Source organism: Alosa alosa, chromosome 5 (genome assembly GCF_017589495.1).
Source record: "Alosa alosa isolate M-15738 ecotype Scorff River chromosome 5, AALO_Geno_1.1, whole genome shotgun sequence".
Classification (NCBI taxonomy): Eukaryota; Metazoa; Chordata; class Actinopteri; order Clupeiformes; family Clupeidae; genus Alosa; species Alosa alosa.
In genome coordinates, this window is record NC_063193.1 from 34,158,531 (window position 1) to 34,186,030 (window position 27,500).

Here is a 27,500-nt window from a genome sequence, read left to right on the forward strand (position 1 = left end):
CGTGATCTGTCACTCTCCTCAAAGCTCTGGTGCACAGCCACCTGTTCTCTGAGGGTCTAGACTCACAATCTCTAACATATTTTTTGCTAGAACTAGTAGACTACCACAAATTTGCTGAACGTATGTTATTTCAGGTTAGTTTGCAACACTATATACGTTTAACCAAAGTCCTTAGCTGCTAGCTAGCTAGCGAACATAACTAGCCATTCCCATTCACTTTCCGTTTACCCTGCTAACGTTAGCTAGCTAGCTAGCTAGCTCGGATAACGGGAAAAATTAAATTATTCATTCTGTGTCCAAAAGAGTTTTTCATTCTGGACCAATGATTTCAAAGTTAGTCATGATGCAAGTGTTGCAAATGTTTCCCAATCGAGAGTTACCAGAATATTTTCAGACTATTCATACCAACACGATCAAATTTGTGACTGCAGAGTTTTATTTTAGCATGGGTTTCCTCTGAAAAAGAGACCTGCATATAATTTCACAGCATGCATGCAATTAAAATCCTTAAATTCACGGACGTGTCTTGGCTTTATTTTTGAGGCAAAATACGTCACTCTTTTAAGTTTAAAAACATGTAGGCTATGCTTACTTTAGTGCAGGTCTCGGACTCGACTTAATCCAAGTCGAGTCCTTATTGATCAATAGTGACTCAACTCGGACTTGAATTTTCTTTTAATGACTAGGACTTGACTCGGACTTGAACACTGCAGACTCAAACCTGGACTCGGACTCGAGGCATAGTGACTTGACTACAACACTGCTCTAACTGCCGTCAGCATTTGAACACTTGAACACTGCAGACTCAAACCTGGACTCGGACTCGAGGCATAGTGACTTGACTACAACACTGCTCTAACTGCCGTCAGCACTCGAGGCATAGTGACTTGACTACAACGCTGCTCTAACTGCCGTCAGCACTCGAGGCATAGTGACTTGACTACAACACTGCTCTAACTGCCGTCAGCACTCGAGGCATAGTGACTTGACTACAACACTGCTCTAACTGCCGTCAGCATTTGAACACTTGAACACTGCAGACTCAAACCTGGACTCGGACTCGAGGCATAGTGACTTGACTACAACGCTGCTCTAACTGCCGTCAGCACTCGAGGCATAGTGACTTGACTACAACGCTGCTCTAACTGCCGTCAGCATTTGAACACTTGAACACTGCAGACTCAAACCTGGACTCGGACTCGAGGCATAGTGACTTGACTACAACACTGCTCTAACTGCCGTCAGCATTTGAACACTTGAACACTGCAGACTCAAACCTGGACTCGGTTCGAGGCATAGTGACTTGACTACAAGCGCTGCTCTAACTGCCGTCAGCACTTTTTCGAGGCATAGTGACTTGACTACAACACTGCTCTAACTGCGTCAGCATTTGAACACTTGAACACTGCAGACTCAAACCTGGACTCGGACTCGAGGCATAGTGACTTGACCTACAACGCTGCTCTAACTGCGTCAGCATTTGAACGCCCGACACTGCAGACTCAAACCTGGACTCGGTTCGAGGCATAGTGACTTGACTACTGGCGCTGCTCTAACTGCCGTCAGCACTCGAGGCATAGTGACTTGACTACAACGCTGCTCTAACTGCCGTCAGCACTCGAGGCATAGTGACTTGACTACAACGCTGCTCTAACTGCCGTCAGCATCTGATATCCACTGGGATGTTGCTTCTTACTATTGCACTTGGCAGGGAATCCGTGTTATGTGGCTAAGCGGCTGCCTAGCAGGCAAAACATGTTTAAACAGCTATAGCCTACATTTAAAAACAACTTATGAGGAAGAAACGATGCCACGTGTCTAAATGCGATGCTGTCGATGCCACCTCGAAAGTTTGTTTAGATCCAGTGACACTGCAGTCATGGAAACAGAATGTCACACTTCGGTACTCTATATCAGATTCTATCTGTCTGGAAGGATTCTGGAAGGATTCTGGAAGGACTGTCTGACTCTGACTGACTGGAAGGACTGTCTGACTCCTCAAAGTGCTCAAAGGTGAGCCTTTTCCTTCACACCAGGCCTCCACTCTCCTCCAGGCCTTCAAGGACTAACTCACACTCTAAATTATTCAACACAGGCTCACACACACCCGTGTGTGAAAAAGAAAATCTACTATGTTATTGATTTCCCCCGAACAATAAAAAACCTCAGAAGTTTCAAAGTCAAGTCAACATTCTCTACCTTCATCACAACCCAGGAAAGGCCTTTTCAGCTGCAATGCCATGTGATAGTCTAAGTCTCCACAGGGCTGCTATGGGCCGTGTGATAGTCCTATTAAAATAGTCTCCACAGGGCTGCTATGGGCCGTGTGATAGTCCTATTCCTAAACAGTGTTGGAATAGAGGAGGATCTTTTATCCTCCTCTATTCCAACACTGTTTGGTTCCTCTGAGATAACAGTGTTCTGCTCCTGTGCTCCTTACTGACTCCACATGGTTCCCATTGACTCTACATGGTTCCCATTGACTGTACGTGGTTCCCATTGACTCTACATGGTTCCCACGGACTCCACATGGTTCCCATTCTACATGGTTCCCATTGGTTTCTGTTCTATAATCCGACCAACCTTGCCACCGACTCTCATAAATAAGCTCAATGCAACTGAGTGAACGAATATTTTGTCTGAAAATTCTAGATTAGACCTGACTAGAAGGGCCTTACTCTAGAGACACTACTATTCTACTGACTTAAATCAGATTTAAGCGTACCAGAATCAGGTACACTGAATTGCATTCTTGGGTGATTATGTGTGTGTGTATGTTTCCTTACCCAGTGCATCCTGTAGGTATTTCTGTCCCACTAGTTTGAGGTACTCCTCGATGGCTTTGGTTGCCAGTGTGTTCTCTCTGAAGATCAGGTGTTCGTTGTCGCCGCACCTGTCCACCTCTGACATCATCAGATCCGTCAGGAAGTCCTGGGAACACAAACAGGAAGTAAGCCAAACAAAATTAGAAACGAGCAAGTCCAGTGGGCAAGATCAGACTACGCTCCCCATAGATCAGACTACCCCCCACATAGATCACATAGATCAGACTACCCCCACATAGATCAGACTACGCTCTCTATAGCAAGTGTGTGTGTGTGTGTGTGTGTCTGGATGTGTGCGCGCACATGTGTGTGCGTGTGTGTGTGCAAGTGTGTGTGTGTGCATGTGTGTGTTGGTGTGTGTGTGTGTGTGCGCGCGTGTTTGTGTGTGTGTGCGTGCGTGTGTGTGTGTGCGTGTGTGTCTGGATGTGTGCGAGTGTGTTTGCAAGTGTGTGTGTGTGCATGTGTGTGTTGGTGTGCATATGTGTGTGTGTGTGTGTGTGTGTGTGTGTGTGCATGTGTGTGTTGGTGTGTATATGTGTGTGTGTGCATATGTGCGTGTGTGTGTGTGTGTGTGTGTGATACCCTCCCCATAGCCCCACACTTTCATCCTGTTTTTATTTCTTTCCTAAACTCATCTGACTTGCACTCTTTTTTTTTTTTTTATCTATTTCATTGGTATTATTTATAACTTATTTTCTTTTATGTATTTTGACCTTTTGGGCTTTTATACAACTGTTTTATTTCTTTTTTAAACTCATTTCACTTGCACCTATGGATCTACTCCATTGAATGGTGAGCACAGTACAGAGCCAGCAGTGAACGAGGGAGAGGCTGAGGAGGGGAAGGAAGAGAGATGAGAGGAGGGGAAGAGAGAGAGGGAGAGAGGGGAGGCATATTGATTAGAGAAATGGCTGAGACCATTAGTTTGTGAGCAGTGAAGTGATGATTCACTCAGGCATATTGATTAGAAGATAATGGCTGAGACCGTGTGTGCTCTGATGAGAATGATTCACACACATACACACAGTTACACACACACACACACACACACACACACACACACACACAGTTACATATATACACACACACACACACAGTTACATACACACACACACACACTTACAAACAAACAAACAAACAAAGACACCATCACACATGCTCATACCCTCATACAACACATATCAATCATCACACATGCTTACACACACACACACACACAGAGTGCTCCCTGCTGAGATTCCCGCACCCTGCATCTGCCTGATTATGATGACTGTTGCGTCCTCAAAGGGGTGCAGCAGATCCACTAATAGCATCAGTCATGTGACTCTCCTGGTTGCCACGGACACACCTTCACACCCCAGCAGTGATGCTGGAGCTGTAACCATGGTGACAGCCCATAACCCACCTCATAAGAGCTGGTGGGTGGACAGAGGAGAAGCAGCCAGACGGATGGATGAAGAAATAAACAAGATTAATAAACAAATAAACAAAAACAGTAAACATTAACAGCATCAGCGGCGGTGGACAGGGTCAGCAGCGTCCCCCAGACTAATCCTCCGGCCGACACCTGATTGGATTAGAACATCTCCACTGTTACAGGATTAAAACGGAGACATGAAATGACAGAGGGGTGCCATGCACACACACACACACACACACACACACACACACACACACACACACACACACACACTCATTCACTGACATTCACACACACACACACACACACACACACACACACTCATTCACTGACATTCACACACACACACACACACACACACACACACACTCACACACACACACACACACACACACACACACACACACACACACACACACACACACCAGGATGAAATTTCCCATCTCTCTGTTGTGTTCCCTCATCCTCTGCCCTACGGATGTATGTGTGTGTGTGTCAACTCAAGATTTCAGCTAATGTATTACTGGGGAGAAGAAGCCTATTGGGGCATGACCCCACACCCACACACACATCTCAGTTCAGCTCAGGGCAAACACACACACACACACACACACACACACACACACACACACACACACACACACACACACACACACACACATCTCAGTTCAGCTCAGGGCAAACACACACACACACAGACACACACACACACACACACACACAAACATCTCAGTTCAGCTCCGGGCAAACACACTCCAGCAACCATATCACTATTCTCCAACGATCAGCGCTGTAAATTAGGCTAATGGCTCAGCTCCGCTCATTGGAGTGACTTTCAAATGCGTTGTTTGTCATTCGCCATGTCCCGACTGCCACATAAACACACGCACACACATACACACACGCACACACACACTCTCTAAACAACTTCAAAATGGCTTCCCATTTATGTCAACGATTTAAAACAAGACCCCTGAGTATCTATCTTCTATCTATCTTGCCTCGCACTGGGGCAGTTTCATTATTTACTGTACCAGACCACCAGGGGTCTCCTGCCCCCCCCCTGGGGCAGTTTCATTATATACCAGACCACCAGGGTTCTTCCTGCCCTGCGCTGGGGTAGTTTCATTATTTACCAGACCACAATTAATCACGTTCTCACCCCGCAACTACACGCATCTGTCTATAGATCAGATCTGTGATGGGGAATGTATGTATGAATGTCTATAGATCAGATCTCCCATCTTATTACTGTGATGGGGAATGCATTCTAAATATTGACGAAATATTGACGCTGAGCTTGCACGGTATCCTGGGTAATTTCATCTCCCACTTCGTTTTAAGTCTGCATCGGTCCTGGCTCCTGGAGGGTTGATTTTAAGTGGAAAATAGCACTTCCCCTTGCTCCCTAAAGTAATGGCCCACACTAGCCCTACACGTGCACACATCTTATTACTGTGATGGGGAATGTATGTATGAATGTCTATAGATCAGATCTCCCATGCTTATTACTGTGATGAGGTATGTATGAATGTCTATAGATCAGATCTCCCATGCTTATTACTGTGATGAGGTATGTATGAATGTCTATAGATCAGATCTCCCATGCTTATTACTGTGATGAGGTATGTATGAATGTCTATAGATTAGACGTTTGTATGAGGAATGAATGTCTATAGATCAGACGTTTGTATGAGGAATGAATGTCTATAGATTAGACGTTTGTATGAGGAATGAATGTCTATAGATTAGACGTTTGTATGAGGAATGAATGTCTATAGATTAGACGTTTGTATGAGGAATGAATGTCTATAGATTAGACGTTTGTATGAGGAATGAATGTCTATAGATCAGACGTTTGTATGAGGAATGAATGTCTATAGATCAGACGTTTGTATGAGGAATGAATGTCTATAGATTAGACGTTTGTATGAGGTATTAATGTCTATAGATCAGACGTTTGTATGGGGAATGAATGTCTATAGATCAGGCGTTTGTATAGGGAATGAATGTCTATAGATCAGACGTTTGTATGAGGAATGAATGTCTATAGATCAGACGTTTGTATGGGGAATGAATGTCTATAGATCAGACGTTTGTATGAGGAATGAATGTCTATAGATCAGACGTTTGTATGGGGAATGAATGTCTATAGATCAGACGTTTGTATGGGGAATGAATGTCTATAGATCAGACGTTTGTATGGGGAATGAATGTCTATAGATCAGACGTTTGTATGGGGAATGAATGTCTATAGATCAGACGTTTGTATGGGGAATGGGGCATTAATGTCTATAGATCAGACGTTTGTATGGGGTATTAATGTCTATAGATCAGACGTTTGTATGGGGAATGAATGTCTATAGATCAGACGTTTGTATGGGGAATGAATGTCTATAGATCAGACGTTTGTATGGGGTATTAATGTCTATAGATCAGACGTTTGTATGGGGAATGAATGTCTATAGATCAGACGTTTGTATGGGGAATGAATGTCTATAGATCAGACGTTTGTATGAGGTATGGGGTATTAATGTCACTGGACTCATTTTTACCTTCATTCCTATTTTTTATTTTTGTTTCATTTCATATTATTTTATTTCTGTTGTTTAGACTAAAATGAAGAAAGGGGAGATCGCACACAGGGGCTGAGTAGTTCTAAAAGTGTATTTTAAAAAGCCGAATAAACAATTACAGGCCACATAAACAAGGGGTAAACGTTTCGGGTCTAGCCCGAAGTAGTAGTAGTATTGACCGCAAAAGCTCCTCAGGCCTGCTGGGTAATGTAGGCCTGCTCAGGCCTGCTGGGTAATGTAGGCCTGCTCAGGCCTGCTGGGTAATGTAGGCCTGCTCAGGCCTGCTGGGTAATGGGACAGGACTTGCATGGATCTGGTCCTCGTTAAGGCTGCTATCTTGTTAAAACCTGCCTCGTTAAGACCTGTCTCGTTAAAACTTGCTCTCATTAAGGCCTGTCATACATGAGGACTGAGTCATGAAAACTTAATTGCCAAGTCAAAGGAACAGGAACAAACACACACACACACACACACACACACACACACACACACACACACACACACACACACAATATGCCTTTGCTTGTTTTCCTAATGTCTGTATCCCAACAGGATACGATCTTGTGTGTGAATGACCCAAAAGATGACCTTGTGTGAGCTGTCCCACAGACCTCGACATGTGCATGTGTGTGTGTGTGTGCATGTGTGTGTGTGTGTGTGTGCGTGTGTGCATGTGTGTGTGTACATGTGTGTGTGTGAGCTGTCCCACAGACATCGACATGTGCATGTGTGTATGTGTGTCTCCCTAAAGTATTTGTGTGAAGCAAATGAATGGGAGCTAATTATTTCAGAGGCCATGGGGGCATGAATGCTAAACACACACCCATGACACTACACACGCACACACACATGCACACACACACACCCACTGCACATACACATGCACGCTGCACAAAGACACACACACACACACACACACACACCCCATTCATCAAGGGGGGTCTAGGCTAATCATTCCCACCAAAGCATATGGGCTGACACACTCGGCGATCAATACTTGCTTGTTTTCACAGTGCAGGGTCACATGTGCAATTGTTCGGCCTTGAACTGATCCCGAGCTGCCCACCTTATCTTTCCCACACACAACCAAGGCTGTCTGTGTGTGTGTGTGTGTGTGTGTCCATCGGCCTTTGCCTGTGGCTATCTCTGCATGGTGGAGTTGGAGGAATGGGCTGTTCTCAGCTATTCACCCAGAACCCTTTAATGTTCTAAAGAACTGCAATGGAAAAACGCAGCTGTATCAGCAATAGATTAGAGGATGTTCTTAACTCTTAAGGGATATTCAGTCCAGTGCCAGGTTTGAATTTGAAAATGAGTTTGAAAGCCATTATTATTATTATTAAAGTATATTTGTGGGGCCTTTATTATGATAGGGTAGTGAGTGACTGACAGGAAGTGAGTGTGAGAGAGATGGGGTGAGATTGGGAGGCCCAAACCCGGTCAAGCCCCCCCCCCTCAAAAAAAAATACAACAACAATATAGTGTTGCTTTAATGTAGGTGTATTACAGCTCTGAGATGTTCTAACCCACGAGCTACAGCAGAACTCGGACGTGTTGAATATAGCAGGAGCACTGTATATTAGCACTGTATATTAACTGCACTGTATATTAGCACTATATATTAACTGTATATTAGCACTGTATATTCACTGTATATTAGCACTGTTTATTCACTGTATATTAGCACTGTATGTATATTCACTGTATATTAGCACTATTAATTCACTGTATATTAGCACTATTAATTCACTGTATATTAGCACTGTATATTCACTGTATATTAGCACTGTATATTAGCACTGTTTATTCACTGTATATTAGCACTGTATATTAGCACTGTTAATTCACTGTATATTAGCACTGTATATTCACTGTATATTAGGACTGTTTATTCACTGTATATTAGCACTGTATATTCACTGTATATTAGCACTGTATATTTCCACCTCCCTCCGAGAGCAGTGTTCCTCTCCGCGAGAGTGGGCCCAGTCGGTCTGAATCTCATCTCCTCTCCAACACTTCAAGCCTTCATCTGAGAGCGCTGATGTGATTCTACTTAATTAGACCCAGCCAACCCGAGATGCCTACTGATGAGCCTTACACACACACACACACACACACACACGTGTGCGCCTACTTATGAGCACAGAGCGCCTAACCCACCCCCACTATGCAAGGGGAGACCTACACACACACACACGCACACACACACACACACACACACACACACACACACACACACAAGGGCCTCTCTTAATGAGAGAGTGAGTGCCACAGAGCATTAGCCAATCTGACCAGAGCACAAATTTCTGGCTACATCAGCGATGCTAAACTCTCTCTCTCTCTCTCTCTCTCTCTCTCTCACACACACACACACACACACACACACACACACACACACACACACACACACACACACAACATCCAACTGCCCCTACAATGTGGCAGTGTGAGCAGAGCAGCAGCAATTTCCACCATTTCAGAAATGACTCTCAGGCCGTCTTCCCCAGCTCTGTTGCAGTCCAGAGTTAATTATTTTCTGGGTTGGAGGGAAAGAAGAGGTCAGAGGACTCAAAGCAGGGACAGGGCTACCTTATCCAGCTCATCTGCAGAGCTAAGCTCTGAACAGGGACAGGGCTACCTTATCCAGCTCATCTGCAGAGCTAAGCTCTGTCGTACCGACTCTGCTGCAAGCATGTCAATAGAGCAGTGTTTCTCAAACTTTTTCAGACCAAGGACCACTTGATCAATAAAAAAAGCCTCGGACCACCTAGCTAAAAAAAAAAAAAAAAGTAGACCTACTTCAACAGTAAATTACACAATAGGCTTACTCACTGAACCACCTTGATTGTCTTTGCACCTTGCTTATTGTGTCAGAGAATTCATATGATTTAAACTGGCATGCCTTACATAGGCAGTGCCTTAGAAAATGTTTGAATTTACTTACAAGTTGGTTCAATATTGCAAACAACTAATCTGTATTATATTTTACCACGTCTGCTCACAGACCACTTGGGCTAGCTTGCGGACCACCAGTGGTCCCCGGACCACACTTTGAGAAACACTGCGAGATACTTGTGTTAGCATCCACTGGGCTACCTTATCCAGGTCATCTGCAGCCCTAAGCTCTGTCATAACGACTCAGCTACTTGTCTACAGACACTTTACTGCAGAATGAAGTTCTTTAGTAGAGGTACACTTGTTAGCAGCAACTAGCCTACCTCATCAGGTGCCAGGAGAGTGATGCTTTTTTTACCACCTGGTTACCACATTAAGATGATCTGTACAGCTAGGACCTTTAGCAGTTATTTATACTGTATATCATCAAGCTAGAACCTTGCTTACTGTATCATCAAGCTAGAACCTTTAGCAGTGCTTTATACTGCATATCATCAAGCTAGAACCTTTAGCAGTGGTTTATACTGCATATCATCAAGCTAGAACCTTTAGCACCTTTGCTTTATATACTGTATATCATCAAGCTTGCAAAGAATATAAAGCGTAGGGGCAATAGTAGCGTACAATGCCCTTGTAATGTAAATAATATAATAATATAATTGACATATGTAAGTCGCTTTGGAGAAAGCGTCAGCTAAATAAATTAATGCAAATGTGTAGGTTTGTTAGCAGTGATTAGACTTCCTCTTCCATGTCATTTGTAAAGCTAGTTTCTTCACAGACTAGACTGCTAGGTTTGTTAGCAATGATTAGGCTACCTCTTCTATATAATTTGTAGAGCTAGTTTCTTCACAGTCTAGACTGCTAGGTTTGTTAGCAGTGATTAGACTACCTCTTCCATGTCATTTGTAATGCTAGTTTCTTCTACTGGACTGCTAGGTTTGTTAGCAGTTATTAGACTACCTCTTCCATGTTATTTGTAAAGCTAGTTTCTTCACTAACTGGACTGGTTAGCTCATTAAGTTGATAGGTACAGCTAAATGCTAGCAGTGACTGTTACATCAGAAAACTTGCCAGTAAAGCTAGGCTTGTTAACAGTGAATAGGCTACCTCTTCCAGGTAATTTGTAGAGCTAGTTTCTTCACTGACTGGACTGGTTAGCTCATAAAGATAATCAGTACTGCTAGGTCGGTTAGCTGGAACCCGGCTAGTACCTCATCAAGCTCAACTGTAATGTAGCGCTAGGCTAGCCGGGCTCTTTGTACAGTAATGTAGCGTGAGGCTAGCCAGACTCTTTGTAATGTAGCGCTAGGCTAGCCAGGCTCTTTGTAATGTAGCGCTAGGCTAGACACAGCCTCCTGCTAGTGTGGAGGGTAATGAGATCTCTACACCGGGTCATCCATCACTCTTCCACAGAAGAGTATCAGCGCTTTCTTGCTCGCTGAGGGAGATTACATCAGATTACCGACCGCGCTCCATCCCACGCCCCACCGCCAGACAATACCTCAGCAACATCAGAGCAACAGCGGCGCAGACAACAGCGGCAGCACCCAGACAGACTAGAGTGGTGGAGTTACACTGCACATGATGGATGAGACACACTGAATGGAACAGCAGTTTCTTTTGAGAGGAGGGGTGGCATCTGATTTGGAGGTGATTAATAGGGAACACTCCCTCCCACACACACACACACACTCCATTCATTCTTGCCCACACCCCACCTTTGTCTTCTGTCATTCACGGTTGAGTTGTGCTAACAATCACACACACACACACACACACACACACACACACACACAGACAGAAGGATTGGGCATACCCACATACATAGTTCTTACATCTGTGCTCCAACACACCCACACACTTAGCTCAGAGAGCCAAAACACACACACACACACACATACGCAAGCACGCACACACACAGACACACACACTGCTATTGTACTGTTCTATTGATTAGCAGTCGGCATTAGCTCCGTTTAAAAGGAATCTGAGCTCCCAATAATCTCTTTTCCCCCTGAACAACCCTGACTCAGAAATACTTTTCTTACAGGCTTTCTGTATTTCCACTGCACCAGTGTAAGCTACTCACCAGTTACGCAATGAACCGTAGAACAGGAGAGAGGGGAAGAGAAATAGAAAGAGAGAAAGAGTGAGAGAATGAGAGTAGTGGGAGAGGGGAAGAGATGGCAAAATGTGCTGGGCTCTTACATCCCTTCTCAAATGTGTCAACATTCAGCACCATGACTACGTAAGGGATAATGTATAGAACGCCGGTCATTATTGGGAAAATAAGTCCCGACACACCAGCGGAGGGGTCTTGTTTAAACCCTGAAGGGACTTATTTTCCCATAATGACGGCGTTCTATACATTATCCCTGTCTCGACTACTTGCCAAAACAAAAAATAAACTCCACGATAGGCTATGTGTCTTTACACTTATTTATTACCGTTTAAATCGTGGCTTTTGCTGAAACATAGTTAAACACAGCTGAACTTGATTCAAACATTCTTTAGAACACAGCTGATCAACCCGTCTGCTTTCACTTTTTGAATGAAGTTCCAATGCAAGAAGTGACCGGAATACTTAGCGAATTGATATGATCAGCAGCACAAAACCGTTGCCATTGACAGCGGTAATTATATGTTTGCAGCGGTAATTACATTAATTTATTTTACCGTAGAGCGTTGGGAAATCCCATTCAAGTCAATGGAGCGTTCTACTAGCATTGTGAAGAGCCGTATAATAAACCATAACATCACATTACATTAAACATTACATTAATAGCATTACATTAAGGGACATTTTGTATCTAGTATGTTAATAAAACGCAGAGCTACAGACCCATTCTGTATCTAGTATGTGACCATTTTTGAAAAATTGATGAAAATGTATTCTACTGCATTGTACTTTAGAAGAACCATTTTTGACCCAGAAGTCAAACAAGACTTGAACAAGACACAGCCCCATCACCACACCGACTTTTGTGTGCTCACCCCCCTTTCTCCTTCTACCAAGAACCACCAAGACTTACACAGCTCTTTTACCCAGGGGGCAAAACCACCAAGACTCACACAGCCCTATATTACCCAGGGAGCAAAACCACCAAGACTCACACAGCCCTTTGTGAGCTGGCTGCATAACATTTACTCCACCTCCTCCAACCATTTCACCATTTCCCATCTGCAGGTGAAAAAGGTCCCCGTGCTCTCACCTTGGCCTTGCCTGTGCTCTGCAGGATGTGTACGAGGGCGCAGGCCATCTCCTCCTTGTTCTTGACGCTGAGGGCCGGTTCCAACAAGGAGCACAGCAGCAGGTAGTTGTTTGTGATGTACTCGGCAAACTCCTTGTACTGTTCCATGGGCAGGATGCACATGCTCTGGTGCCGCGACTTCATGCGGATCATCGGGCCCGGCGCCTTGCCCTTGTTGGGGTTCGGGGTGCTGACGGTATACCACTTCTCCATGAACTGCCTCCCAGTGACTGCCCCTATGGGGATGTTCACCAGGCCCACATAGTTGTTCTTGTCCTTCTTTTTCTTCTTGTCCGTCTCCTTGTAGAGGTGCACTGTGATGCTCTTGACGGCAGGAAGGTTGTTGAACTCAAAGTGCTCCCCCCAGAAGACATTGTCCGTTTTGAGTTTGCAGGTAGTCCGCGCGTAAAGTGTGTCATCCAGACAGAGCTCGCAGAAGTATTTCTTTTTAGCGGGCAGGTCTTTAGCTTCAATAATCCACAGTTTCAGCAGGTTCTCCACACGACGACTGTTGTCCTGTGAGAAAGTACACACATCATCAACATCTACCATCAACACATTATTACCACATCATCAACATATCAACACATTATTACCACATCATCAACATATATACCATTAATACAGTACCCTACAGGATGTACCAGATTATACCATGGATTGCTATTGTACCATAGATTAATTTTTTCTAAATCTTGGCTCATCTGTCAAAGGAGAGCTAAGCCCTTCTGTGTACACATGTGAGTGTGTGTGTAAGCACTTAGTAAAATCCCATCAGCACCGGAAAAAAATATGTGATGATAAACATGACAGTTCAAGTGACAGTTTGTACATTACTCCATTGCTATGAAAATACAGTAAATGGCTTACTTTGTTAGGATGCACGGCTAGATAGATAGATACTTTATTGATCCCCAAAGGGAAAATCAAGAGTAAATGGCTTACTTTGTTAGGATGCACGGCTAGATAGATAGATAGATAGATAGATAGATAGATAGATATTATCTTACTTTGTTAGGATGCACAGCTAGATAGATAGATAGATAGATATTATCTTACTTTGTTAGGATGCACGGCTCGCCGTAGGTTCTCCATCCATTTGTCCCTCTCCGCTGCAGAGCGGCAGGAGAAACATTTGCTTCCTGTTGATGTGGTCACCTGGAACAGCCATGGAACCCACGGGTCAGATTAAAGGGGAACCCAGGGGTCAGATTAAAGGGGAACCCACGGGTCAGATTAAAGAGGAAAAAAGACCACAGCATCTCCTCAACTGTTTCAGCTGTTCAAGATGTTCCTAACTGGTCTAGTATTTGTGACCACCCATGTGACTAGCCACCAGTGTGCCAAGGGGTTACATTCAGTCCTCAGTCAGTCAGTGGGCCCGAGTTTAGACGGTGATATAGGTAGCAGGAAGCTATGTCAAGGGGTTACATTCAGCCCTCAGTCAGTCAGTGGGTCCGAGTGGGCGCGACCTCTCCAGTGAGGTGAAATTGAATAAACCAATCACATGCGACCAGTGTTACATTTTGGCGTATCTATATATATTTTATTAATTAATCTGACTCAGCCCATTTTGTAGTGCTCTGGCTACAGTGGGCATGCACTGTCTGCAAAATACGCTGTCAAACTCACCCAGAGTGTGATAGAGAGAGACAGAGAGAGAGAAAGTGTAGTTCGAAGCAGTAGTCCTATTCCAGGATGCTACTGTGAATGGGTTTGATAAGCACTTCATCCTCCATGCAGATGTGTGTGTGCCTCTGTGTGTGTCTGTATGGGTTTGATAAGCACTTCATTCTCCATGCTAATGTGTGTGTGCATGTGTGTCTGTATGCATGTGTGTTTGTCTGTCTCTCTGTGTGTGTGTGTGCATGTGTGTGTGTCTGTCTGTGTTTGTGTGTGTGTGTGTATGTGTGTGCATGTGTGTGTGTGTCTGTCTATGTGTGTGTGTGTGTGTGCGTGCGTGTGTGTCTATATGCGTGTCTCTCTGTGTGTGTGTGTGCGTGTCTATATGCGTGTCTCTGTGTGTGTGTCTATCTCTAAGTGTGTGTGTGCATGTGTGTGTGTTTGTGAGTGTGTGTGCATGTGTGTGTGTGTACGTGTGTCTATATGCGTGTCTCTCTGTGTGTGTCTGTCTTTGAGTGTATGTGTGTGTGTGTACCTCAAAGCAGTAGTCCTGTCCCAGGATGCTGCTGTGCACAGGTTTGATGAGCACCTCGTCCTCCATGCTGAGGTCCAGAGCTTCGACTGCACTACTGGGGCTCAGCAACGACTCGTGGGAGCGAGACTCCTTCAACCTCGGCATCAGATGGGATCTGCGCGCGCACATGCACGCACGCACGCACACGCACACACACACGCACACGCACACGCACACACAGTAAGAGAGATTGAGTGAGAGGCTCTTTAAACCTTGGCATTAGATTATAGGCACACAAACACACACACACAATCATAAGCCTGTAACCATGTACACACACACACACACACACACAAAACCATAAGCCTGTAACAATTTACCTGTCTGTGCCATACATATGAGGTGTAGCGTGGCTATCTAGAGGCAATCAAATGTAAAGGCATTTGTGTGTGTGTGTGTGTATGTGTATGTGTGCGTGTGTGTGTGTGTGTGTGTGTGTGTGTGTGTGTATCAGCAATTCAGTGTTGATTGATAAAATTAGTGTGTGGGGTTTTCAGTCAGACAGTGTATAAGATAGAGTAACTAGATAGAAATAGATTAAATGAATGCAGCAGAAATGTCACACACACACATAGACAGCCCTTTACTTTGTGTGTGTGTGTGTGTGTGTGTGTGTTGTATGTTCTCCATCCTTTACTTTTCCTCCAGAGCAATACAAAAATGCAGATGTTACAGTTGCAACCTCACAGACGAGTCAGATGAAGCACTGAGAGGATAGGTATGAGAAGTAGAAAGGACACAGACACAAACACACACACACACACAAGTAGAAAGGCTGCAACCCTCAGAGTATACGCTAGGTGTCTGACTCAGGTGTTGGTGGGAGGGCAGAGAAAGAAAGAGAGGAAGAGAGAGGGAAAGAAAGAGAGGGAGAGAGAGAAAGGGAGAGAGGTAGAGAAAGAAAGAAAATAGAGAGAAAGAGAGAGGTAGAGAGGGAGACAGGGAGAGAGAGGGAAAGAGAGCGAGAGAGACAGGGAGAGAGAGGGAAAGAGAGCGAGAGAGACAGGGAGAGAGAGAGACAGGGAGAGAGAGGAAAGAGAGACAGGGAGAGAGAGGGAGAGAGAGAGACAGGGAGAGAGAGGGAAGAGAGAGAGAGAGAGAGAGAGAGACAGGAGAGAGAGGGAAAGAGAGAGAGACAGGGAGAGAGAGGGAAAGAGAGCGAGAGAGACAGGGAGAGAGAGAGACAGGGAGAGAGAGGGAAGAGAGAGAGAGAGAGAGACAGGGAGAGAGAGGAAAGAGAGAGAGAGAGAGAGACAGGGAGAGAGAGGGAAAGAGAGAGAGAGAGACAGGGAGAGAGAGGGAAAGAGAGCGAGAGAGACAGGGAGAGAGAGGGGTTGTAACTAAACCACAAAGGGCTGGGTGTTGTTGGTGTGTTGTTGTGGCTGGTGATGCATGGGAGGCTTGTTAATGCCTGCACATTACAATCACACACACACACATCACATTACTATCACACACACACACACCACATTACAATCACACACACACACCACATTACAATCACACACACACATGCACACACACACACACACACACACACATACCACATTACAATCACACACACACACACACCACATAACAATCACACACACACACACACACACACACACACCACATTACAATCAATGTTGGGTTAAGAGCTGCAATTAAGCACATGCTGCGCACCCGACGGACTGACGGAGAGATACGTGCTGACTCATCACCCCAGAGCTGCACACACAGCTCATGAAACCCCCTTGCCCCCACTGACACACACACGCATAAATTAAGCATCCTCCACTTCCTGCCTCAGGAACAACACATACTCTCACAGGTAAAGTCTTTTGCGCACACACACACACACACACACGCACGCACACGCACACACACACACACACACGCGCACAGACAGACACACACACACACACACACACACACACACAGACACAGACACACACACACGCACGCACGCATGCACACAAACACACACACACACACGCACAGACACACACACACGCACAGACACACACACACGCACGCACACACAGACACACGCGCGCGCGCGCACGCACGCACGCACGCACGCACACACACACACACACAGACAGGAAAGGGAGCCATGGAGTGCATAACTGTCGTCAGGCAGGCAATCACCACCCACACTCGCAAAGAAGTTTCAGTCAGACCTGAACAACTCCTGAACTTTCTTAAACAGAGTGAACACACGCAACCAGGCATACATGCATGCCCACACGCAAACTGGCACGCATACACACACACACACACGTATATGCACGAGCGCACATACACACTCTTTTGCACACCATGTGAAGCAGGACTGATTGCGGGTTGCGTGGAGGTTGTGATATGTGATTGAAGTCCAGTACATTTACTGACATTAAGGCTCCTTTTCCGGAACATTTTTAAAGGTGCAATCTGAGAGGGCTGTAAAAGGACACCTGCTGAGACTGCCTGGGATGCGTGTGAAAGCCTGAGAGCCATATTAACACGTCCAGACTGACTGAGAGGGCACAAAGCTCCTCCGACGCGAAGCTAATAATGTAACTGCATATCAGTGTTCTCGTCCAGCTCAACAGCGGCCATTTCAGAGACACGACTCGGCCTCTCCGGGTGTCTGCACATTTGAAGGGCTGATGCTGAGCTCGATAGTCTGTGATAACAGACTAGGACTTTTATGACTAATGATTTTTACTAATTGACAAGTTTTTCACATTAGTCAGTCGTTATGTACCGGTACAGTTTTAGTGCCAACACTACTGCTTGTTGGCAGTCCAGTGCTAGTGCTAACACTACTGCTTGCTAGCGGTACAGTGCTAGTGCTAACATTACTGCTTGTTGGCGGTACAGTGCTAGTGCTAACACTACTGCTTGTTGGCGGTACAGTTTTAGTGCTAACACTACTGCTTGTTGGCGGTACAGTGCTAACACTACTGCTTGTTGGCGGTACAGTGCTAGTGCTAACACTAGGTACAGTGCTAGTGCTAATACTACTACTTGTTGGCGGTACAGTGCTAGTGCTATCACTACTGCTAGTTGGCGGTACAGTGCTAGTGCTAACACTACTGCTTGTTGGCGGTACAGGGCTAGTTGGCGGTACAGTGCTAGTGCTAACACTACTGCTAGTTCGCGGTACAGTGCTAGTGCTAACACTACTGCTTGTTGGCGGTACAGTGCTAGCGCTAACACTACTGCTAGTTGGCGGTACAGTGCTAGTGCTAACACTACTGCTTGTTAGCGGTACAGTGCTAGTGCTAACACTACTGCTTGTTGGCTGTACAGTGCTAGTGCTAACACTACTGCTTGTTGGCAGCGAGTGTTTCATCTTTAGATGGTTATCCATAGCAGACGTGTTGTTATTGTCCTTTACTGCAGCAGTACACAACTTACATGCACTGTAGAACTAGTGTCATTTTCGGTGAAGTACTTCAGTATAAGAATGTCTAGCCCATGTAGCCTTTAGCCATTTTGCCCATGATTAGTTGGCTGCTGTCTACAGAATCAACTAGAGATTTAAATAGTCAACTACTGTAGTTGTAGCGTAGTGGCTAAAGAGCTAGACTAGCATACAGTAGTGTAGTGGCTAATGAGCTGGGCTAGCATGCAGTAGTAGTGTAGTGTCTATAAGTCGCTTTGGATAAAATGATCTGCTAAATGAATGATATGTAATGATTGTCTGTATGTGACTGGTATTCTAAAGCTGCTGTTTGGCAGTCTGATGCTGTGTTAAATAGTCTGATGCCGTGTTAGACTGATCCTAATACGATGCAACATTTATATGAGTAAGTATAAGTATATATACTCTTTTGATCCCGTGAGGGAAGTTTGGTCTCTGCATTTATCCCAATCCGTGAATTAGTGAAACGCACTCAGCACACAGTGAAGTGAAGCACACACTAATCCCAGTGCAGTGAGCTGTCTGCAACAACAGCGGCGCTCGGTGAGCAGTGAGGGGTTAGGTGCCTTGCTCAAGGGCACTTCAGCCGTGCCTACTGGTCGGAGTTCGAACCGGCAACCCTCCGGTCACAAGTCTGAGTGCTAACCAGTAGGCCACGGCTGCCACTGGAACGTGTTTGGTTTTGGCTAGTGTTTGGAATCCGTATGCTGTATTAATAAATATCTGTAAGTCACAGTGGACGAAAGGGTCAGCCAATAAACAAAATAAAGGAAAAGAAGAGCCTGATTGTGTATCGTGTATGGGAGTGTAAAATTGCGTGTGTGTTGTGTTTGGGAGTGTGTCGTGTTTGTGATCCTAATATTCCGTTTGGGAGTGTATCGTGTTTGAGACTGTTTTATGTTAATATTACGTTTGGCAATGTATCGTGTTTGAGACTGTTTTATGTTAATATTACGTTTGGCAGTGTATCGTGTTTGAGACTGTTTTATGTTAATATTACGTTTGGGAGTGTATCGTGTTTGAGACTGTTTTATGTTAATATTAAGTTTGGCAGTGTATCGTGTTTGAGACTGTTTTATGTTAATATTAAGTTTGGGAGCGTGTTGTGTTTTTGAGTGCAATATTGGGGAGTGTGATATTTTTGAGTACATCAATTTGTTTGTGAGTGTAATATTGCGTTTGGGATCGCAATGATGCGTCAGGGAGTCGGGGGGGTGTCAGCCATTCAGCTCGTGGTCCTCATCTCTGCCGGAAGACGGTAACTTAGCAACCAATTCAGGGCTAGAGCACTCCAGAGCAGGCCGTTGTCTGTTAAGCCTCCTTCATTCAAACAGGGCAGACATTTACACAGTGAAGGCAACAAGAAGTCAATACTAAGATCAGTCAGTCAGACCTCGCTGGAGCCCTTGATGGATATGGTCATGGGGAGAGCAGAGGGGCCTGGTGAGTGTGTGTGTGTGTGTGAGTGTGATATGGTCATGGGGGAGAGCAAAGGGGCCTGGTCAGTGTGTGTGTGTGTGTGTGTGTGTGTGTGATATGGTCATGGGGGAGAGCACCCAATCAGCCTCCGACTTCAGCACGAATCCAGCTCCCCTTCCAGCATGGACACATCGCCGCCACATCTCGTCCGGCTCAGTGTCAACAGTCAGCTGTGATCTAGGGAGTTTCCACTTCATTTAAACACATCTAGCATGCTGAATGCAAGTCTCTCTCTCTCTCTCTCTCTCTCTCCCTCTCTCTCCCACTCCTGCTGCTCTACGGCATAGAGAGAGCAACAAAGGTGTCGTTAGCTTCTCGTCTTCATAGAGAGGGCAACAAAGGTGCCGTTAGCTTCTCTTCTTCATAGAGAGGGCAACAAAGGTGCCGTTAGCATCTCTTCTTCATAGAGAGGGCAACAAAGGTGTCGTTAGCTTCTCTTCCCCCTTCGTCTCTGTAAAATCATTTTGCAATGGAGACTAGAATAAAAACCTCACCCTCCTCTGCAAACCTGATGAAGACAAATGGAGAGAGCCTACACACAGATGTCTAAAACCCAAACTTTATGACGCAGCTCCCTCTTCGCAAAATGATGTCAGCTCTCAAAAGGGAAGATTCGGCTCTGCTGCCAAGACACTTTAGGGCCTGGATATAAACCACAATGCATTCTGGGAATATAACAGGAAATAACAAGGTCTTTTGGCCACATAAAAAAGGCCAGCTGTGAGTAGGACTCACACCGAGAGATCACTATAAAAGAGTATCAGAGTAACACTGAGAGATCACTACAGAGGAGTACCAGGGCCCAGAGTAATGGCGCTCCAGTGAAGTAATAATATTAATGATCATGGCAGTAGCTGCCTAAATCTTGCAACAGCACGTCTACATGTTTTGATATCTAAATCTTACAACAGCACGTCTACATGTTTTGATATCTAAAGGGAAGCGCATCTCCCTCAACTGGGCAAAACAGGATACAGAATTAGAATAGAATCAGAATACAGAATTAGAATTGGATTGTGCTGTCCATTCTACTCTTCTTTTGCTTGTACACTGAGAAATTAACTGAATCGTTTAATGTTTGTTTTACTTTTCTAATTACTGTGGTTTAGGGTTTGAATTACACAGTAATTGATGGGTTGGCTACCATGTAAAACAGTTCAAGTACAAATGAAAGGAAATCTGCTGCCAAATCACTTGGCCCTAATACACATTAAATTGAAAAGGAAATTAAGATGATTAAAGGCTTCCATAAAGGCTTGTGAGATACCTGACGGACTTTTGTTTCATCTAAACAGAAAATAGTCCTGCATCATTAGCCTGGCTTACAAGACAAGCCTAAAAAGATGCGCCTCTAGCTACACAGTGTCCTTACATTGCTCCAGTATTCAGAGAGCTCTGAACACGTTTGAGACTTAAGACCAATCCACACGCATTAAAAGAAGAAACGTAAGTAAAGGTTCGATCTAATCACTCTTGAAATTAATAAACTTTAAGCCACAATGTCTTACGAAACAAATAGCATTGTGGCATAGCAATACACAGTGTTAAACTGTATGGAGTGCATTGTCCGCGGTCAAGAGGACTCGAGGCAACATTAGAGGGAGCATCGGATTCTCCGCCTCTCCGACACTGTCACACTGCATCAAAACAAACGTGCTAATTGTGAAACTATGAACCTTCAGGTTCTGTAGGCTACCATGTAGGCCAACGGTGGCCGGCGCCATCGTCATTAATTAAACCCTTTCCCTTTCACAGAAACAGATTTAACGTCACCAGTAGGCTACACCGGCTGTCGGACACCGGTACTTCTAATTTCTTCTATAGTTTTACACATGTATTCACAATGAGTCGAACTCAATATGTTGACCGTCCCTAAGCCGAAACAGCACGAATAACGACACAACAGAATGCAGAGTGGCAGGCTACCAAGCACACAGGAGCCGGAGCACACTGCTCAGAGATGATTAAGAACAGGCTTTGGCTATTTCATGCAGCGGTAGCCAGTGGAAAAATGAGCGAGTTCGTGCGGAAAGCGCTCGCCGACGAAATTATAACAGTGTAAAGACCATTTACAAGCACGAGAGGGGAGATGGAGCCAGGGCAGAAACACTCGTGGAGACATACTCACTGCTTACTGAAGCGCGGAAGCATGGCTTGATGAGGCGCGAGTTACATCCACCACAGCCTGGCCGAAATGTCAGAGCATTGTTCGCAAGGGCCGTGTGCTTCTCTCGGCCCTCGCTCCTCCGCTCAGCCCTCCTCTGCTCTGCCTGGGCAGGGAGTGCCTCACCGCCACCGCCCTCCCCAGACTACCGAGACCCGGGGGAACAGTCTCTTGCGAGACACAAACCCCGTGTATTTACTCCACGTCTAAAAAACATGGCTCCGTTTAAAACATCGACTTATATTTAGAAATGGTTGATAACCTACAAAAGACAAGAATGTTGAAATAGGCACTTTGCCAACGGGAATTCATGTAAGACTTTAAAATGGTTTAGAGCACTTAAGCCCAGCTCCCCATTCACACGCACCTTTTGGCAGTATATGAGAACGCTGTCAAAAACAGCACAATAACGGTACTGTACTTGACCGGAAATAATGGAAAAGAGTGAATATTATATTACATTATATTATATTAATAAAAACGTCTTTATCAGCACAGCTCATCCAGCCAGACAGTCATTTCCTAGCTCAAATTCCCATACTTGTTACAGCGGTAATGACGTCTTTTGTGTGTGTGTGTGTGTGTGTGTGTGTGTGTGTGTGTCAGTGTGTGATGTCTTTAAGTGTGTCTGATATCAGGCCATGTGCTTATCTGTGTAGACGGCATGTGTGCATGTAGGCTATATGTAGGCCTCTGTGAGTAGCCGTGTGTGTGTGTGTGTCTGTGTGTGTGTCCTACATCTTGATGAGTGGGGGTCTTTTCCAAGTGCTCACTCCACCTCCCTGTCTCCGCCACATTTCCGACAGGAAGCTGGTCTCCCTGCGGAACGCTCAAAGCTCGCAATCACAGGGGGCAGCTAGAGCCGGAGACGCATGCGCCAGGAAAACCAGATGCAGCACACACACACACACACACATGCACACACTCACACACACATGCACACACACACACACACACACACATACACGCACACACACACACATGCACACACACACACACTCACACACACACGCATAAACACTTTTTCCACACACACACACACACACACCCATAAACACTTTTTCAACACACACTGCTTCGACAGCTGTTCTAACGCAAGCACAGAATCGGGGTGTCCACTGTTCCACTGAGAATCAGAAAAACAATCGCAGCGAAAAATGCAATAAAATGCACCACAGCTCCCCGTCCAACCCTCCACCCTTCTACCGCATTCTCCAAGTTCTCCGCACGTTCTATGTTCTCCATGATCAACCCTTCGATGACGTAGACAAAAGGTGCACATGCAATCCCTCACTTGGGTTCTGCAACCGTGACTTGAGCTCTGCGGTGCTTTAGTGTGCATGCTGATGAGGTGTTACACAATGGCTGTGTTTACTCACGCAGCCTGACGAGTGTGTGATGGTCACCTGACGAGTGTGTGATGGTCACCTGCAGCCTGACGAGTGTGTGATGGTGACCTGACGAGTGTGTGATGGCTTGAGCTCTGCGGTGCTTTAGTGTACATGCTGATGAGGGGTTACACAATGGCTGTGTTTACTCACGCAGCGTGAGCTGCTGAAATGCTGTACTGGAAGCAAGGCCCCTTTCAAAGCCGTGATAATCCTCTAAGAGCCATGGGAACAGAAGCACAGTTCCAGAGGAACACACTCATCAGGCTGCAGGTGACCATCACAGACTCGTCAGGTGACATCACACACTCGTCAGGCTGCAGGTGACCATCACACACTCGTCAGGTGACATCACACACTCGTCAGGTGACATCACACACTCGTCAGATGACATCACACACTCTTTAGGCTGCAGGTGACCATCACACACTCGTCAGGTGACATCACACACTCATCAGGCTGCAGGTGACCATCACACACTCGTCAGGTGACATCACACACTCGTCAGGTGACCATCACACACTCGTCAGGTGATCATCACACACTCGTCAGGCTGCATGTCACCATCACACACTCGTCAGGCTGCATGTCACCATCACACACTCGTCAGGATGCATGTGACCATCACACACTCGTCAGGCTGCATGTGACCATCAAAGCCTCTTTCCACCAGCTCTCCAGCTTCCCAACACAACTATCAGGTCCAAACACATGTATGCGCTACAGAGTCTCGTGAGTGCTGTTTTGCACCATAGAAACATGTGACTCAAACACATGGCACATACAGTCCTATATGATGTGTTTTGCACCTGACAACTTTCTTTCCTGGACAATTCCGACGCCGGACTATTGCACTTTCTTTCACTAAATCAACATTAATGCTTTAACATTTTTGTCCTATTCTCCACACCTGACTGTCATATGCATTTGTCATTGTTTACAGACCTTACTGTCCGTATTGACCCTAGGCAGATGGGTCAGGCCCTTGAGTTGTGGATCTGCTCGAGGTTTCTTCCTATATGTATCTCCACCTCTGGGAGTTTTCCTCCCTCGCCCCTGTTACCCCGGTTACCCTGTTACCCATGGGCCTTCTTCCTTTTCTTTTCTCCCTCTTTTCTTTTTCTCTGATTGCCTACATTCTGTAAAGCGCCATGATACATGTGTAATGTTTTGGCCCTATATAAGCACAATAAATTGAAATTGAAATTGACAAATTATACTAACTAACACTTAATCTAAATCAATTCTAAAAACAGTATCCACATAGTGGGTGATTAATCAATCAAGAGGCGCTTGCAATGACTGAGGCAGGGACTGAGCTTGTGATTCTCTGTAATTCTCTGTGTGAGAATCATTCTTCTGTGTGATTCTCTATGAATGCATGCACATTCAGCTAATGCACAGATTCAGCTAATACTGCACAGATTCAGCTAATGCATAGATTTAGCTAATGCACAGATTCAGCTAATACTGCACAGATTTAGCTAATGCACAGATCTAGCTAATGCACACATTCAGCTAATGCACAGATTCTCTCTCACGGCGGCAAACAGTCCACCACAGAAAATATGCATCGAGATAGAAGATAAAAATACTCCAGCAGCAGGATTATAAATGTGTGTGTGTGTGTGTGTGTGTGCGTGTGTGTGGGCACCAGTTCCATCTTGTTGATACATTCCCTTCAGACAAACAAAACAAAAACAACAAACCCCAACCACCACCTTCCTCCACCACCAACAACCCCAACCACCAACAACCCCAACCACCAACACCCCAACCACCAACAACCCAACCACCAACAACCCCAACCACCAACAACCCCAACCACCAACAACCCCAACCACCAACAACCCCAACCAACAACAACCCCAACCACCAACAACCCCAACCACCACCTTCCTCCACCAACAACAACCCCAACCACCAACAACTCCAACCACCAACAACCCCAACCACCAACAACTCCAACCACCAACAACCCAAACCATCACCTTCCTCCACCAACAACAACTCCAACCACCAACAACTCCAACCACCAACAACTCCAACCACCAACAACCCAAACCATCACCTTCCTCCACCAACAACAACCCCAACCACCAACAACCTCCAACCACCAACAACCCAAACCATCACCTTCCTCCACCAACAACAACTCCAACCACCAACAACCCAACCACCAACAACCCAAACCATCACCTTCCTCCACCAACAACAACTCCAACCACCAACAACCCCAACCACCAACAACCCAAACCATCACCTTCCTCCACCAACAACAACCCCAACCACCAACAACTCCAACCACCAACAACCCAAACCATCACCTTCCTCCACCAACAACAACCCCAACCACCAACAACTCCAACCACCAACAACCCAAACCATCACCTTCCTCCACCAACAACAACTCCAACCACCAACAACTCCAACCACCAACAACCCAAACCATCACCTTCCTCCACCAACAACAACCCCAACCACCAACAACCTAAACCATCACCTTCCTCCACCAACAACAACCCAAACCATCACCATCCACCAACAACAACCCCAACCACCAACAACCCAAACCATCACCTTCCTCCACCAACAACAACCCAAACCATCACCATCCACCAACAACAACCCCAACCACCAACAACCCCAACAACCCCAACCATCACCATCCTCCAACACCAACAACCACATGTGCCAAAAACGCTATGTGGCTAGCACCGGTTGCAAGCCTCTTAACACATAGCACATTAGCACATGTGGCTAGCACCGGTTGCAAGCCTCTTAGCACATAAGCACATGTGGCTAGCACCGGTTGCAAGCCTCTTAGCACATAGCACATTAGCACATATGGCTAGCACCGGCTGCAAGCCTCTTAACACATAGCACATTAGCACACGTGGCTAGCACCGGTTGCAAGCCTCTTAACACATAGCACATTAGCACATTTGGCTAGCACCGGTTGCAAGCCTCTTAACACATAGCACACGTGGCTAGCACCGGTTGCAAGCCTCTTAACACATAGCACATGTGGCTAGCACCGGTTACAAGCCTCTTAACACATAGCACATTAGCACACGTGGCTAGCACCGGTTGCAAGCCTCTTAGCACATAGCACATTAGCACATGTGGCTAGCACCGGTTACAAGCCTCTTAACACATAGCACACGTGGCTAGCACCGGTTGCAAGACTCTTAGCACATAGCACATTAGCACATGTGGCTAGCACCGGTTTCAAGCCTTTTAAAGCGTTACGCATACAGCTGGCGATATGAGTGCCCAACACTTGCTGTCAATTGCCCACCACGCACACTGAAATTTGCCAGGCACACTTATCCAAGAACTGAAATGCATTTGATTAACAAAGGTTCGTAGGTGCTGGTATAATGTTATGACACCCTGAGTAAGACTTTTTTTTGTCAAAATGGTGGTTTATTCTATTTCATTTGGAGCTACACATACAGTAGTGTGTGGTACTCCCCACTTTCAAACTCAGAGCTACACCACCAGAACCACGGAACTAACAGCTACACCACCAGAACCACGGAACTCACAGCTACACCGCAAGAACCACAGAACTCACAGCTACACCACCAGAACCACGGAACTCACAGCTACATGGCCAGAACCATGGAACTCACAGCTATACCGCCAGAAGCACAGAATTTGTGGAGGTTTAGACAGAGCAGCTTTGGGCCTGTGCACATCTTTCTTACACGGCAGGATGCAGTTCACATCACATGGTGAAATGCAAAAACACATCTCATGATGCAGTTCACATCTACATGGTGAAATGCACAAACACATCTCATGATGCTGTTCACATCTACATGGTGAAATGCACAAACACATCTCATGATGCAGTTAACATCTACCTTGTGAAATGCACAAATACATCTACATGGTGA

General features: G+C 45.6%; 1 protein-coding gene across 1 annotated transcript in view; it reads right to left on the reverse strand.

Moving 5' to 3' along the window:
* Positions 1–27,500, reverse strand: part of dab2ipa (DAB2 interacting protein a) — a 174,470-nt gene that overhangs the window by 18,846 nt on the left and 128,124 nt on the right. The window contains 4 exon segments of the mRNA XM_048244607.1: positions 2,787–2,931; positions 12,935–13,489; positions 14,033–14,131; positions 15,132–15,285. Coding sequence (XP_048100564.1) covers positions 2,787–2,931; positions 12,935–13,489; positions 14,033–14,131; positions 15,132–15,285 — 953 coding nt within the window.